The sequence below is a fragment of the Petromyzon marinus genome, chromosome 51, assembly GCF_048934315.1.
Source record: "Petromyzon marinus isolate PM22_M1 ecotype Great Lakes invasive population chromosome 51, UKy_Petmar_22M1.pri1.0, whole genome shotgun sequence".
NCBI lineage: Eukaryota > Metazoa > Chordata > Hyperoartia > Petromyzontiformes > Petromyzontidae > Petromyzon > Petromyzon marinus.
The window spans coordinates 14,592,578-14,607,873 of NC_133717.1; the positions used below are offsets into that span (position 1 = coordinate 14,592,578).

Genomic DNA, 15,296 nt, shown 5'->3' on the forward strand with positions numbered 1-15,296 from the left:
GGCATTTATCAATTCCAAACGGAACATTGGGGGGGAGTAGTGCTTGTGTCGTTACAGAAAACCAATTTATATTTTTCAATTTTTACCAATATAATCAATGTGATCTTTAAAATTCAGTTTTGAATCCAGGATGACCCCAAGATACTTATAGATCTTGACTTGCTCTATTTGTGTGCGCTGTGTGCGTGTGCTGTGTGCGAGTGCGGTGTGTGTAATCTTTGTGTGTAGTTGCTGTGTTCTCTGTGTATATGTGCTGTGTGTGTGCTGTGTTCTCTGTGTATATGTGCTGTGTTCTCTGTGTAAGTGTGCTGTGCATGCGTTTGCTGTGTGCTCTGTGCGTGCGTGCTGTGTGTGTGTATATGTATGCTGTGTGTATGTGTGCTGTATGTGTGCTGTGTGTATGTGTGCTGTATGTGTGCTCGTTGTGTGTGTGCTGTGAACGGGAACGGAGAGGCACCTTTGTGGGGACGTTGATTAAGGAGAAGTTGAACCCGCACTGGAAACTGCCTCCAATCCCCGCAGCGAACGCCATGAGCAGCAGGCGCACGGACGGCGTCTGCCAAGCAACGGCAACCGCGGACTGGAAGTGAGTGAGTGGGCGACTGTAGAGTGAGTGAGTGGGCGAGTGTAGAGTGAGTGTAGAGTGAGTGAGTGGGCGAGTGTAGAGTGAGTGAGTGGGCGAGTGTAGAGTGAGTGAGTGGGCGAGTGTTGAGTGAGTGGGCGAGTGTAGAGTGAGTGGGCGAGTGTAGAGTTAGTGAATGGGCGAGTGTAGAGTGAGTGAGTGTAGAGTGAGTGGTCGAGTGTAGAGTGAGTGAGTGGGCGAGTGTAGGGCGAGTGTAGAGTGAGTGAGTGTAGAGTGAGTGAGAGGGCGAGTGTAGAGTGAGTGGGCGAGTGTAGAGTGAGTGAGTGGGCGAGTGTAGAGTGAGTGGGTGAGTGGGCGTGTGTAGAGTGAGTGTAGAGTGAGTGAGTTGGCGAGTGAGTGAGTGAGCGAGTGGGCGAGTGTAGAGTGGGCGAGTGTAGAGTGAGCGAGTGGGCGAGTGTAGAGTGAGCGAGTGTAGAGTGAGCGAGTGGACGAGTGTGGAGTGAGCGAGTGTGGAGTGAGCGAGTGTAGAGTGAGTGAGCGAGTGGGCGAGTGTAGAGTGAGTGAGTGGGCGTGTGTAGAGTGAGTGAGTGGGCGAGTGTAGAGTGAGTGAGTGGGCGAGTGTATGGCGAGTGTAGAGTGAGTGGGCGAGTGTAGAGTTAGTGAATGGGCGAGTGTAGAGTGAGTGAGTGTAGAGTGAGTGGTCGAGTGTAGAGTGAGTGAGTGGGCGAGTGTAGGGCGAGTGTAGAGTGAGTGAGTGTAGAGTGAGTGAGAGGGCGAGTGTAGAGTGAGTGGGCGAGTGTAGAGTGAGTGAGTGGGCGAGTGTAGAGTGAGTGAGTGGGCGAGTGTAGAGTGAGTGTAGAGTGAGTGAGTTGGCGAGTGAGTGAGTGAGCGAGTAGGCGAGTGTAGAGTGGGCGAGTGTAGAGTGAGCGAGTGGGCGAGTGTAGAGTGAGCGAGTGGACGAGTGTGGAGTGAGCGAGTGGACGAGTGTGGAGTGAGCGAGTGGGCGAGTGTGGAGTGAGCGAGTGGGCGAGTGTAGAGTGAGTGAGTGAGCGAGTGGGCGAGTGTAGAGTGAGTGAGTGGGCGTGTGTAGAGTGAGTGAGTGAGTGGGCGAGTGTAGAGTGAGTGAGTGGGCGAGTGTAGAGTGAGTGAGTGGGCGAGTGTAGAGTGAGTGAGTGGGCGAGTGTAGAGTGAGTGAGTGGGCGAGTGTAGCGTGAGTGGGCGAGGGTAGAGTGAGTGGGCGAGTGTAGAGTGAGTGAGTGGGCGAGTGTAGAGTGAGTGAGTGGGCGAGTGTAGAGTGAGTGAGTGGGCGAGTGTAGAGTGAGTGAGTGAGTGGGCGAGTGTAGGGCGAGTGTAGAGTGAGTGAGTGGGCGAGTGTAGAGTGAGTGAGTGGGCGAGTGTAGAGTGAGTGAGTGCGCGAGTGGGCGTGTGTAGAGTGAGCGAGTGGGCGAGTGGGCGAGTGAGCGAGTGTAGAGTGGGCGAGTGTAGAGTGGGCGAGTGTAGAGTGAGCGAGTGGGCGAGTGTAGAGTGAGTGGGCGTGTGTAGAGTGAGTGGGCGAGTGGGCGAGTGTAGAGTGAGTGAGTGGGTGAGTGGGCGAGTGTAGAGTGAGTGAGTGGGCGAGTGTAGAGTGAGTGAGTGGGCGAGTGTAGAGTGAGTGAGTGGGCGAGTGTAGAGTGAGTGAGTGGGCGAGTGTAGAGTGAGTGAGTGGGCGAGTGTAGAGTGAGTGAGTGGGCGAGTGTAGAGTGAGTGAGTGGCCGAGTGTAGCGTGAGTGAGCGAGTGTAGAGTGAGTGGGCGAGTGTAGAGTGAGTGAGTGAATGGGCGAGTGTAGAGTGAGTGGGCGAGTGTAGAGTGAGTGGGCGAGTGTAGAGTGAGTGAGTGTAGAGTGAGTGTAGAGTGAGTGAGTGAATGGGCGAGTGTAGAGTGAGTGGGCGAGTGTAGAGTGAGTGAGTGGGCGAGTGTAGAGTGCGTGAGTGAGTGGGCGAGTGTAGAGTGAGTGAGTGAGTGGGCGAGTGTAGAGTGAGTGAGTGAGTGGGCGAGTGTAGAGTGAGTGAGTGAGTGGGCGAGTGTAGAGTGAGTGAGTGAGTGGGCGAGTGTAGAGTGAGTGAGTGAGTGGGCGAGTGTAGAGTGAGTGAGTGAGTGGGCGAGTGTAGAGTGAGTGAGTGAGTGGGCGAGTGTAGAGTGAGTGAGTGAGTGGGCGAGTGTAGAGTGAGTGAGTGAGTGGGCGAGTGTAGAGTGAGTGAGTGAGTGGGCGAGTGTAGAGTGAGTGAGTGGGGAGTGTAGAGTGAGTGGGCGAGTGTAGAGTGAGTGAGTGAGTGGGCGAGTGTAGAGTGAGTGAGTGAGTGGGCGAGTGTAGAGTGAGTGAGTGAGTGGGCGAGTGTAGAGTGAGTGAGTGAGTGGGCGAGTGGGCGAGTGTAGAGTGAGTGAGTGGGCGAGTGTAGAGTGAGTGAGTGGGCGAGTGTAGAGTGAGTGAGTGGGCGAGTGTAGAGTGAGTGAGTGGGCGAGTGTAGAGTGAGTGAGTGGGCGAGTGTAGAGTGAGTGAGTGGGCGAGTGTAGAGTGAGTGAGTGGGCGAGTGTAGAGTGAGTGAGTGGGCGAGTGTAGAGTGAGTGAGTGGGCGAGTGTAGAGTGAGTGAGTGGGCGAGTGTAGCGTGAGTGAGTGGGCGAGTGTAGAGTGAGTGAGTGGGCGAGTGTAGAGTGAGTGAGTGGGCGAGTGTAGAGTGAGTGAGTGGGCGAGTGTAGAGTGAGTGAGTGGGCGAGTGTAGAGTGAGTGAGTGTAGAGTGAGTGAGTGGGCGAGTGTAGAGTGAGTGAGTGGGCGAGTGTAGAGTGAGTGAGTGGGCGAGTGTAGAGTGAGTGAGTGGGCGAGTGTAGAGTGAGTGAGTGGGCGAGTGTAGAGTGAGTTAGTGGGCGAGTGTAGAGTGAGTGAGTGGGCGAGTGTAGAGTGAGTGAGTGGGCGAGTGTAGAGTGAGTGAGTGGGCGAGTGTAGAGTGAGTAAGTGGGCGAGTGTAGAGTGAGTGAGTGGGCGAGTGTAGAGTGAGTGGGCGAGTGTAGAGTGAGTGAGTGAGTGGGCGAGTGTCGAGTGAGTGAATGGTCGAGTGTAGAGTTGAGAGAGTGAGTGAATGGGCATTCCTGTTAACCCCTTACCAGTGCCCTACCTTATTACAGACCAATTCAGACCTTATTGATCACCCCGTGCCCCTTATAAATCTCAACGTTCATCCGACAAAGTCCCATCACAAGGAAGAAACACAAAGTAATTTGTTTTGCTCGTTTTGAAACGGCTGTACGACATATGGATCGGAAAACTCAATTTCCATGCACAAGAATACGGGTTGGCCGTATGGGTTTCCAAGCATGTATGTGATGGTGAGTGGTGGAGGTGACTGATGGTGTTAGCTGGTGGTGGTAGTACTGTTATGGGTGGAGGTAGGTTGTGGTATAGGAGGTGGGTGATGGTAGAGGTGGTGGTATGAGTGTAGGTGAATGGTGGTGGTGGTAGTAGTAGTGGTATCATTTGTAGTCCTGCAGTCGTAGTCGTGGTAAAAGCGGTGCTGCGTTCACCCTGCTGAGCTCCGCTGGCTGCATCTCTCCACAGGCTGCGAACAGCTCTCAGTCTCCCCGGCGTTCCTGACTGAGCAGCCAACCGACGACTTCCCCACTCCACCCCTTCACACAGAGGAAATGGATCGCCGAAATCACTCCCCCTCGATCGCCAAAATCACTCCCCCCTCGATCGCCGAAATCACTCCCCCCTCGGTCGCCGAAATCACTCCCCCCTCGATCGCCGAAATCACTCCCCCCTCGGTCGCCGAAATCACTCCCCCCTCGATCGCCGAAATCACTCCCCCCTCGGTCGCCGAAATCACTCCCCCCTCGGTCGCCGAAATCACTCCCCCCTCGATCGCCGAAATCACTCCTCCCTCGGTCGCCGCAAGGGCCGCCTCCGCGACGCACTCGTGGGGTAGGGGGTGGGGGGTGGGGGGTAGGGGGTGGGGGGTGGGGGGTAGGGGGTGGGGGGTAGGGGGTAGGTGGTGGGGGGTAGGGGGTGGGGGGTGGGGGGTAGGGGGTGGGGGGTGGGGGGTAGGGGGTGGGGGGTGGGGGGTAGGGGGTGGGGGGTAGGGGGTGGGGGGTAGGGGGTGGGGGGTAGGGGGTGGGGGGTAGGGGGTGGGGGGTAGGGGGTGGGGACTGCTCCCCGTCTATTCCCACACAGCTACTCTCACCCCTCTCTCGCTCTCCCAACTCCGCCACCCACAGACCCCCCCAGCCCCTGCAAGCTCTCAATCAGACCACCCCCCCCCCCCCACCACGGCACCGTAGCTGCTCCAGCTGCCCGGCGTTCTGCACGAACCTGCTTCTCTGTGTGCGTGCCCCGAGTGTTACGATGTTCAGTGTATATAGGGGGAGTGGTGGCGCTGCGGTTAGCGCGCCTGCGCTACGAACCCCGGTCACCCGAGTTCGAGTCTCGTTCACGGCCACCAACGCCAGTGACGGTTATCTGAACCGGTCCTGGGCTTCCCCTAGGTCGACTCAGCCTCAAATGAGTACCCGGTGTGGTGCGTAGTAAACATCGCCACTGGGGAGACAAAGGCGGTCGAGCGTGGTGCTGGCCACCCACCCCCTCGTGTGCCGTGCCGGCCTTCATAGGCACTGCTCGCTAACAGCACTTGCCCCAGCAGTCTGTTAAGCCTACGCGGGGGATCTTTGTCTTGTTCTGTCTGAAGGGGGCAGGATGGAGCGCATTGGTGGGCGCGCTGCGCTCCGAACCCGTCGGATCGAGTTCGTCTCCCGCTCACGGCCACCACCAACATCGTCGGCGAATATCCGAATCTTGCCGGACCTCCGCGAGCTCGACTCGGCCTTTAAATGAGCACGGCAGCTGGGTCGCTGTGTACAACATCAGCACCAGGGAGACAAAGGGGGGCCGGGTGTAGTTCTGGCCGACCCCCTCCCCCGGAATCAAACACTGCACGGCGCGAGTCCATTCGTGACCACCTGCAACTCCCAAGACAATTTAAAACTTCTCAATGGGACCTTTTTGCCAATATCAAAGTATGAAAAAACAAGAATTAAAAGAAGAACAAGATAAAAGTTTTACCCTTTCTGGCAATGAAACAGGAAGTGTTCAGATGTTCAAACACCAAATATAAACCTTTTGCAAGGAATCAAATCTGCATTAACCACACGTACGTGTGGTGAACTTGCAAACACAGACGCTCTGGTAATGTGTGCATTGTCTTTGAAACTGATTGGTCTACACCAGAGACAGCCTTCTTGAGTGCCTCGTCTCACCAGTGTCAGACCAGAGGACGCCAAAAGGTGAACAGTAGGACGATACTTGCTGTGTGTGTCTATAACGATACTTGCTGTGTGTGTCTATAACGATACTTGCTGTGTGTGTCTATGTCGATACTTGCTGTGTGTGTCTATAACGATACTTGCTGTGTGTGTCTATGTCGATACTTGCTGTGTTTGTGTCTATGTCGATACATGCTGTGTGTGTCTATGTGGATACTTGCTGTGTGTGTCTATGTCGATACTTGCTGTGTGTGTCTATGTCGATACTTGCTGTGTGTGTCTATGTCGATACTTGCTGTGTGTGTCTATGTCGATACATGCTGTGTGTCTATGTCGATACTTGCTGTATGTGTCTATGTCGATACTTGCTGTGTGTGTCTATGTCGATACTTGCTGTGTGTGTCTGTCGATACTTGCTGTGTGTCTATGTCGATACTTGCTGTGTTTGTGTCTATGTCGATACTTGCTGTGTGTGTCTATGTCGATACTTGCTGTGTTTGTGTCTATGTCGATACTTGCTGTGTGTGTCTATGTCGATACTTGCTGTGTGTGTCTATGTCGCTACTTGCTGTGTGTGTCTATGTCGATACATGCTGTGTGTGTCTATGTGGATACTTGCTGTGTGTCTATGTCGATACATGCTGTGTGTCTATGTCAATACATGCTGTGTGTCTATGTCGCTACTTGCTGTGTGTGTCTATGTCGATACATGCTGTGTGTGTCTATGTGGATACTTGCTGTGTGTTGTCCGGCAAAACAACCCCCTACCTCCTCGCGGTGCCGGACGGGCAACTCTGTCGTGGACAGTGCTGTGGGGGGAGATCCAATTTTGATTGGCTCCTCCTCTCATGGCATATGTGTCCACCACAGGGGCTAAACGGGGGCTCTGGACGGGTGCGAGGGGCTGGTAACCCCTCCACCTTCAATTAATTACCACGAAACCACGAGTTAAACTGAAATATGTAACTAATAAGCTTGTGCCGGAGGCCCCGGGGGCCAGGCGTCTATGACGTCTCCTGGCCAAACCCCAATTGGCGGAGCCAGGAGATTGGCGGAGCCAGAAACAACGAAAAGCCACTACGGGTGGCCACGTGGAATGTTCGAACGCTCACTGCGGAGGAGAGGCTGCCACTCCTCTGTCGGGAGCTGGACCGGTACCGCCTGGATCTATGCGGCATTCAGGAGGTCCGGTGGATCGGCTCTGGCTCGTGCCACCATGAGGGGTGGACAGTCCTCTACTCGGGGCAGCAGACTGCCAAACAACAGGGTGTGGCTCTTCTTTTGAACAAAAGAATGAAGGGGGCGTGGGAGCGTGGCGGTGAAGTGTGGGAAGCTGTAAGCCCCAGGCTACTTTGGCCTCGCCTTCCCATCAACCGGAGGCGAGGAATGGTGGTCGTGGTTACTTATGCCCCCACCGAAGATGAACATCCGTGGAGGGATGCAGGCAAAGCCGATGAGTCAGATTACTTCTATGACCTCCTGTCACAGGTGCTGGCTAAAGTGGCCACCCGGGATAGAATCATCATGTTGGGTGACTTCAATGCCCGAGTTGGTCATGATACTGGCACCTGGTCTGGAGTGATTGGAGGGCATGGACCAGATCAGCTCAATAACAACGGTAGGAGGCTGCTAGATTTTTGTGCAGCCCATGGGCTTGTAATTACCAACACGCTGTTCCGGCATCGGCACATCCACACAACATCATGGATGCATGCCGGATCCAAGCAAGAACATCTGCTGGACTACATAGTGACGGACCAGTGGATGCGAGCCCATGTCCTTGACACCAGGACCTACCGTGGAGCTGATCTGCCCTCTGACCATCGACTAGTCATCTGTAAGATGCGCCTGCCATTCTTCCACTCCGGTGGTGGGTGTACACCCAGGACCCCATTCCGACCTAAAGTGGCCTGGTCTCAGTTATCTGATGAAAGTTGCAAGCGAGAATTTCATCATCGCTTGCGGCTGGGATTGGCATCGTCCCCGACTCCTCCTGATGTCGAGGGTAAATGGGCGAGGTTTAGGACTGTGACTCATGCAGCTGCAATGGCTGCTTTGGGTACGCGGGCCAGACCTCCCCAGAGACCCTGGCTGACAGAGGAGGTGTTCAGGATGGTTGATAAAAAGCGACAGGCCCACTGCCATCGGCTACAGAATCCCACGTCAGAGAATGAGGAGGCTTACCGCAGCCTTCGCTCGGAGGTTCGGAGAGCCGTGAGGCGCTGCAAGGATGGGTGGTGGTCGCGGGTTACTGAGGAGATAGAGTCTGCCTCAGTGGCCCGTGATCACAAATCTCTATTTAACTCCATCAAAAAAGTAACCTGCAGCGCCACACCTATTACCATCATTAGGGGAAAAAACGGTGATCCAATCTCCGACCCCCAGGAACAGGTTTGCAGATTTGCTGAGCATTTCTGTGAGGTCCTGGGGGAGGGAAAATCCCTCAGCCAGGAAAACATCGTGGCACAAAGTGAGGATGACCCTGCTGAGGCTGCGGTGCCTCAAATATTGGAAGAAGTCACCCCCTGTGAGTGGCTGGCTGAGGTGCCATCTGTTGAGGAAGTACTGAAGGCGATCCGGAGTCTGAGACCAGGAAAGGCAGCGGGCAGAGATGATCTCCCAAGCGAAATGCTGAGGGAGGGTGGCGTTTGTGCACAGACTGCCCTATATGACATCATAACAACAGTCTGGACCACTGGACGGGTTCCGCAGGATTGGAAGGATGCCCTGGTGGTCCCCCTTTTTAAGAAGGGGGACCGCACAGACTGTAACAACTACAGGGGCATCTCACTCCTCAGTGTGCCGGGAAAGGTCCTGGCAAGGATTATTCAGCATCGCCTTGCCAGGCACGCTGAGGAGAGGCTTGCGGAGCCCCAATGCGGTTTCAGGATAGGGCGGTCCTGCACAGATGCCATATTTTCTGTCCGTCTGCTGCAGCAGAGGTGTAGGGAATTCCAACAAGACCTACATCTCTGCTTTATTGACCTGGTCAAGGCCTATGATACCATCAGTAGGCCTGGGCTCTGGGTCGTTCTTCGTGCTTTTGGAGTACCTGACCCTCTGCTCACGATCATTAAGGACCTTCATGATGGTGAGCGGGCCCGGGTAAAACTACGTGGCCGGGAGTCAGAGCCATTCCCTGTACACCTTGGGGTGCGACAGGGATGTCCTCTGGCTCCCACATTATTTAACATCTATTTTGACCACGTAGTTCATGAAGCCTTCAATAGCTGTACCGGGGGAATCTCCATATGGTACAGATATAATGGGAGGCTGATCGATGCCCGGGTGCGGTCAAGGGATGGCTCCCTATTGCTCAACCACGTTATGTATGCTGATGATTTGGTAATAGCTGCTCAGTCAGAGGAGGAGTTGGAGACGCTGCTGCTGAGACTGGAGCGTGCCACTAAGAGGTGGGGCCTTACGATCAGCCCCACCAAAACTAAGCACCTGCCTGGGTATTTTGTACCATCGGACACTCCACCCCCACAACTCCCGATTGGTGATGGGGCAGTTGTGGAGAGAGTGGAGAGTTTCCCATACCTGGGCAGTGTGCTTATGACTGGCTCCAGTTTAACAGCAGAGGTCTCACTCCGAATCAGTCGAGCGGCAATATCTTTTCATCGGTTGCGTAACGCTGTGTGGAAGCTACCTGGTCTGTCGCTACGCACTAAGCTTCAGGTCTTCTCGGCCACGGTCATTCCCTCCCTTTTCTACGCTTGCGAAACGTGGACCCCCCTAATGGAACATCTTCGCCGGTTAGAAACATTTAGGCTGGCCTGCCTACGATCCATCCTGGGTTTAACCAGACTGGATTGTGTGAGGAGCTCACAAATCCTTGAAAGATCTGGGCAAGGTCCCATCGGTGAGCTCCTCCGGCAGGCAAGGCTGCGATGGCTGGGTCATGTAGCCCGCATGCCCAGCCACCGCATGCCGAAACAGCTTTTGTTCGGCCGGATTGAGGGGGCAAAGCGGGCGCGGCATGGGCTAGAGAAGAGATGGAGTGATGTGGTACAGGAGGACGTGGCGCTGAGTGGACTTGCCGATGACTGGTACCAGCGGTGTCAAGATCGGCCTCTGTGGAGGAGGCTCGTGAAGGATGCTACTGGGCAGTTGGAGGTAGTCGCCCTCCAACAACAACGGAGGGCGGAGGAGCGACACTCACAACAACGAGCGGAGCGCCGGGTGGCTAAAGCACAGCAGGTTGGCACAGTAGGGGGCACAGGTGGTGCATCAGCCAGTCATCTCAGTCAGTCGACCCGTGGCACCTGGGTCTGCCCCGTGACCTCCTGCCAGCGGGCGTTCGACACTTCACGTGGCCTCAGGGTGCACATAGCCTGGCACAAGCGTCGTGGTGACGTCACCACCACTTAGTGGCGAATGGCGGTTGTTGTTGTTGCTGTGTGTCTATGTCGATACTTGCTGTGTGTCTATGTCGATACATGCTGTGTGTGTCTATGACGATACTTGCTGTGTGTGTCTGTCGATACATGCTGTGTGTCTATGACGATACTTGCTGTGTGTGTCCGTATGTCGATACTTTCTGTGTATGTCTATATGTATGCCATATACTTGCTGTGTTTGTGTCTATGTGGATACATGCTGTGTGTGTCTACGTGGATACATGCTGTGTGTGTCTATGTCGATACTTGCTGTGTGTGTCTATGTCGATACTTGCTGTGTGTGTCTATGTGGATACATGCTGTGTGTGTCTATGTGGATACATGCTGTGTGTGTCTATGTCGATACATGCTGTGTGTGTCTGTGTCGATACTTGCTGTGTGTGTCTATGTCGATACTTGCTGTGTGTGTCTATGTGGATACATGCTGTGTGTGTCTATGTCGATACATGCTGTGTGTGTCTGTGTCGATACTTGCTGTGTGTGTCTATGTCGATACTTGCTGTGTGTCTATGTCGATACTTGCTGTGTGTGTCTATGTCGATACTTGCTGTGTGTCTATGTCGATACTTGCTGTGTGTCTATGTCGATACTTGCTGTGTGTGTCTATGTCGATACTTGCTGTGTGTGTCTATGTCGATACTTGCTGTGTGTCTATGTCGATACTTGCTATGTGTGTCTATGTCGATACTTGCTGTGTGTCTATGTCGATACATGCTGTGTGTCTATGTCGATACATGCTGTGTGTCTATGTCGATACTTGCTGTGTGTCTCGATACTTGCTGTGTGTCTGTGTCGATACATGCTGTGTGTGTCTATGTCGATACATGCTGTGTGTCTATGTCGATACATGCTGTGTGTGTTGGTATGTCGATACTTGCTGTGTGTCTGCATGTTGATACTTGCTGTGTGTCTATGTCGATACTTGCTGTGTGTCTATGTCGATACTTGCTGTGTGTCTATGTCGATACATGCTGTGTGTCTATGTCTATACATGCTGTGTGTCTATGTCGATACTTGCTGTGTGTCTATGTCGATACTTGCTGTGTGTCTGTATGTTGATACTTGCTGTGTATGTCGATACTTGCTGTGTGTCTATGTCGATACATGCTGTGTGTGTCTATGTCGATGCATGCTGTGTCTATGTCGATACATGCTGTGTGTCTATATCGATACTTTCTGTGTGTCTATGTCGATACTTTCTGTGTGTGTTGGTATGTTGATACTTGCTGTGTGTGTGTCCGTATGTCCATTCAGTGTTGAAAAAATGCCACAAAACAGGTTCATGCGGATTCTGTCTGCGTGCTCGGAAGAGCGAGAAAAACAACAATCGCCTGCTTCCCACATCTGTCTCCACATAAAAAAAAACACACATTTGTTATTCATTACATCAACCACTCAGGTCTTCTGGAAATCAATTCCGTAACATCATAGATTCAACACAAAAGGAAGTTCTGGACGGGTTTCGAGTTTCAGTGTCTCATCAGCAACAGAGTCAGGCTTGCTTGACCCAATGCGGGTAAAATGGCTGTTGTCTGGAGGCGTGTGCCTCTGGAATGTAAAAGTGACTTTGATGTTTGTTTGGAGACATTGCCCGGAATGATGATGATGATGCTGCTGCAGTTGCAGTGACGCACAATGTAATGCAATGTGTGTCGGATGCGTCGTTGACATTTTGTAAATGCATGAATACCTCAGTGGGCTTTGCCTGTAAAGATGGGGATGGTTTAGTTTCATTTGGATGTTTGTGTGATCTGTTTACCTTTCTTGTACTTTGCAATCCCATCGTGTTTTTTGTGCTGTCTCGCTCTTAAGCCGCCCCTACTGAACATCCGTGAAAAAGAGCTTTACAGCTCATCGGATTCCCCCAGTGCAGATACATATTCTGATTTTGAGTGTTTTTTTAATGGAGGGACAGGTGTGTGAATAAGGTCAATTATCTGCGTGATTATTTATTTTGTTGCTGCTGCTGCCAAGTAAGGCCCACTGAGCTGTGTCGCTGTCCAGCACTTTCTCAGAAGCGACCTGGCCACCAATACTCGCTCAACGAAGTGGCTTATCATCATCACGTGGGAATTTACAGCAATAGAATACTCTAGACGCGTGATTTTAATTCTAAATGTGGAGGGATAAGCCGGAGGACCTGAAGAAAAATCCACGCGACCACCGGGAGAGAGAGAGACACGCAAACTCCAAATATACAGGCGTCAGGATCGAGATCGAACCCACGACCTCCTGTATACTAGGCGAAGGAGTTAACATCTTGCCACCGTGGCGTCCACGTGGACTGTGATCCAACAGCAGCGGGGTTTGGTGGATCACAAACAGATGTTGCGAAACTCCCTTCCCATTGGAGTTGGGGAGGCGTCACACCCTGGCATACCTCAAACACAGCTCCAACGCCTTCATTAATTGGATGAAAACACCTTAATATATAGGGGAACGCAGAGCTTGGCGGTTGTGACGCAGGATCACCCCACTGTGCTGTTGCTACTGCCTTCCCGGTCGTCTCTGGTTGCTCTCCGCGCCTGAGTCAGCGACTAAACCATGAGGCGGCGCGACATTGCGTCCTAAGGTGACAACTATTACTCAACATCGCGTCAGTCAGTGATCGCTGTAGGCCACGTGATCCTGGGGACTGCCCGCCCAGGTCAATGAGATCGACCCAGACACCGAATCAGTGAGCAAGGCCAGAACGGTTCAATTCCCACTAAAGGAGCCACTTGCATTTCTTCTGAAAATACGACTCTCCCCTTTTCGCACGTAGTGAACTGTCTCACTATGTGCGAAAGCTATACACTATTTACTATTTTTTATTTGACCAGATAAGGCCCACTGAGCTATGTAACTCTTTTTTGCAGAAGCGAGCTGGCTGTCGCAAATAATTAATAGCTCAAAGAAGTGGCTTATCGTGTGAAACTTTACAGCAGCAACATACTATGAACGCGTGGTGTTAACTCTAAATGTTGGAAGGAAAAACCGGAGGGCCCGGAGAAAAATCCACGCGACCACGAAGAGAGGGACACGCAAACTCAAAATATACATCAGACGTCAGGGTCGGGATCGAACCCAGGACGTCCTGCATACTAGACGCGGGATATTCCATCTCCAGGTCAACTGCGAGCGAGAGAGCAGCCCCGCGTCTTCTTCACTCGCCCTGCTTCTGCTGTTGTTTGTTGTGATTGCTCATTAGACTAAAGTTGAATGGCTTCCCGCTCCAACGAGTCATGGGCTGTGACCTCCGATGAAAGCTCACAGCAATTTATGTTAATTCCATATTCTCATGACGGGGTCAGACGTGTGTCTGATTGTCTATTATGAGTTCTCAGATTTCGTACCAAATTTGGATCAAAATAATATCATGCAGCTGCTGCACAAAAGTTTTGGAACCACACCTAAAAAAATGTCGTCTCTTTGGCATCTCCAATTTACCATCTCATTTAAACCGACTATCAAAATCACTAAAGGTTGTGTGAATAATTTTCACAACATAACTGCGATAATAAATTGTTGCTTTATGTATAAAGTGTGAAAAACTTTGCTGTTGTCTGCCGGCCGAGTCGCCACTTAAAAGAGAGAGGGAGGGAGCTTCTTATCTCAATGGGCTTTACTAGGTGGAAAACAAACTTTTGATTCTCAAACTTCTGACGCGTTCTCACACAATGGCGACTGCTCACTGCTACGACGCCAATCTGCCATTATCTATCATCTGTCTGTCTCTCTCTCTCTCTCGAAAGAGAGAGACCTCCACTGGAATCGGCGATTGTAAGTTACGAGTGTGCATCAAGAAAAGTTCTTACCTCTGCGACGTGACAAACGCTCACTTCTTTACCTCGACCTCTCCGTCTTTGTGTTTCGCTTTAAATGCCTCTCAGTCTCTCTGAAGCTCATCTCATTCTCCTCGGGCGCTTGGTTTTTCTTGCCCCACCAACTCCCCCCCAACTCCCCCCCAACTCCCCCCCCAACCCCCCCAACTCCCCCCCAACTCCCACCCAACCCCTCCCCCAACTCCCCCCCAACCCCCCCAACTCCCCCCCAACCCCCCCAACTCCCAACCCCCCCCAACTCCCACCCAACCACCCTCCCCCCAACTCCCACCCAACCCCTCCCCCCCAACTCCCACCCAACCCCCTCCAACTCCCACCCAACCCCTCCCCGCCAACTCCCACCCAACCCCCCCAACTCCCCCAACTCCCACCCAACCCCCCCCCCCAACTCCCCCAACTCCCACCCAACCCCACCAACTCCCCCATCTCCCCCAACTCCCAACCCCCCCAACTCCCCCCCCAAATCCCACCCAACCCCATCAACTCCCATAACGCACAGCTCCCAACTCCCACCCAACCCCCCCCAACTCCCACCCAATCCCACCAACTCCCCCAACTCCCCCAACTCCCCCCCAACTCCCACCCAACTCCCCCAACTCCCACCCAACACCACCAACTCCCCCAACTCCCACCCAACCACACCAACTCCCCCAACTCAAACTCCCCCAACTCCCACCAACTCCCCCAACTCCCCCAACTCCCACCAAACCCCACCAACTCCCCCAATTCCCAACTCCCCCAACTCCCCCAACTCCCAACTCCCCCAACTCCCACCCAACCCCACCTACTCCCCCAACTCCCAACTCCCCCAACTCCCAACTCCCCCAACTCCCAACTCCCCCAACTCCCACCCAACACCACCAACTCCCCCAACTCCCACCCAACCCCACCTACTCCCCCAACTCCCAACTCCCCCAACTCCCCCAACTCCCACCCAACACCACCAACTCCCCCAACTCCCACCCAACCCCACCAACTCCCAACTCCCCCCAACTCCCAACCCCCCCCCCCCAACTCCCCCAATTCCCACCAAACCCCACCAACTCCCCCAACTCCCACCTACTCCCCCAACTCCCCCAACTCCCAACTCCCCCAACTCCCACCCAACCCCACCTACTCCCCCAACTCCCAACTCCCCCAACTCCCAACTCCCCCAACTCCCAACTCCCCCAACTCCCAACTCCCCCAACTCCCAAC

At 53.5% G+C, this 15,296-nt stretch overlaps 1 protein-coding gene across 1 annotated transcript in view; it reads right to left on the reverse strand.

Annotated features, from left to right (window-relative positions):
• LOC116953386 (solute carrier family 2, facilitated glucose transporter member 9-like) overlaps nt 1-14,203 on the reverse strand; it is a 38,456-nt gene extending 24,253 nt beyond the window's left edge. Inside the window, exons 1-3 of the mRNA XM_032973534.2 lie at nt 14,073-14,203; nt 4,139-4,243; nt 458-556 (exon numbers count right to left, since the gene is read on the reverse strand). Of these exons, the coding sequence (XP_032829425.2) occupies nt 458-556; nt 4,139-4,162 (123 nt within the window). The 5' untranslated portion in view covers nt 4,163-4,243; nt 14,073-14,203. The remainder of the gene's footprint in view (nt 1-457; nt 557-4,138; nt 4,244-14,072) is intronic.
• Between the last annotated feature and the right edge of the window lie 1,093 nt (nt 14,204-15,296).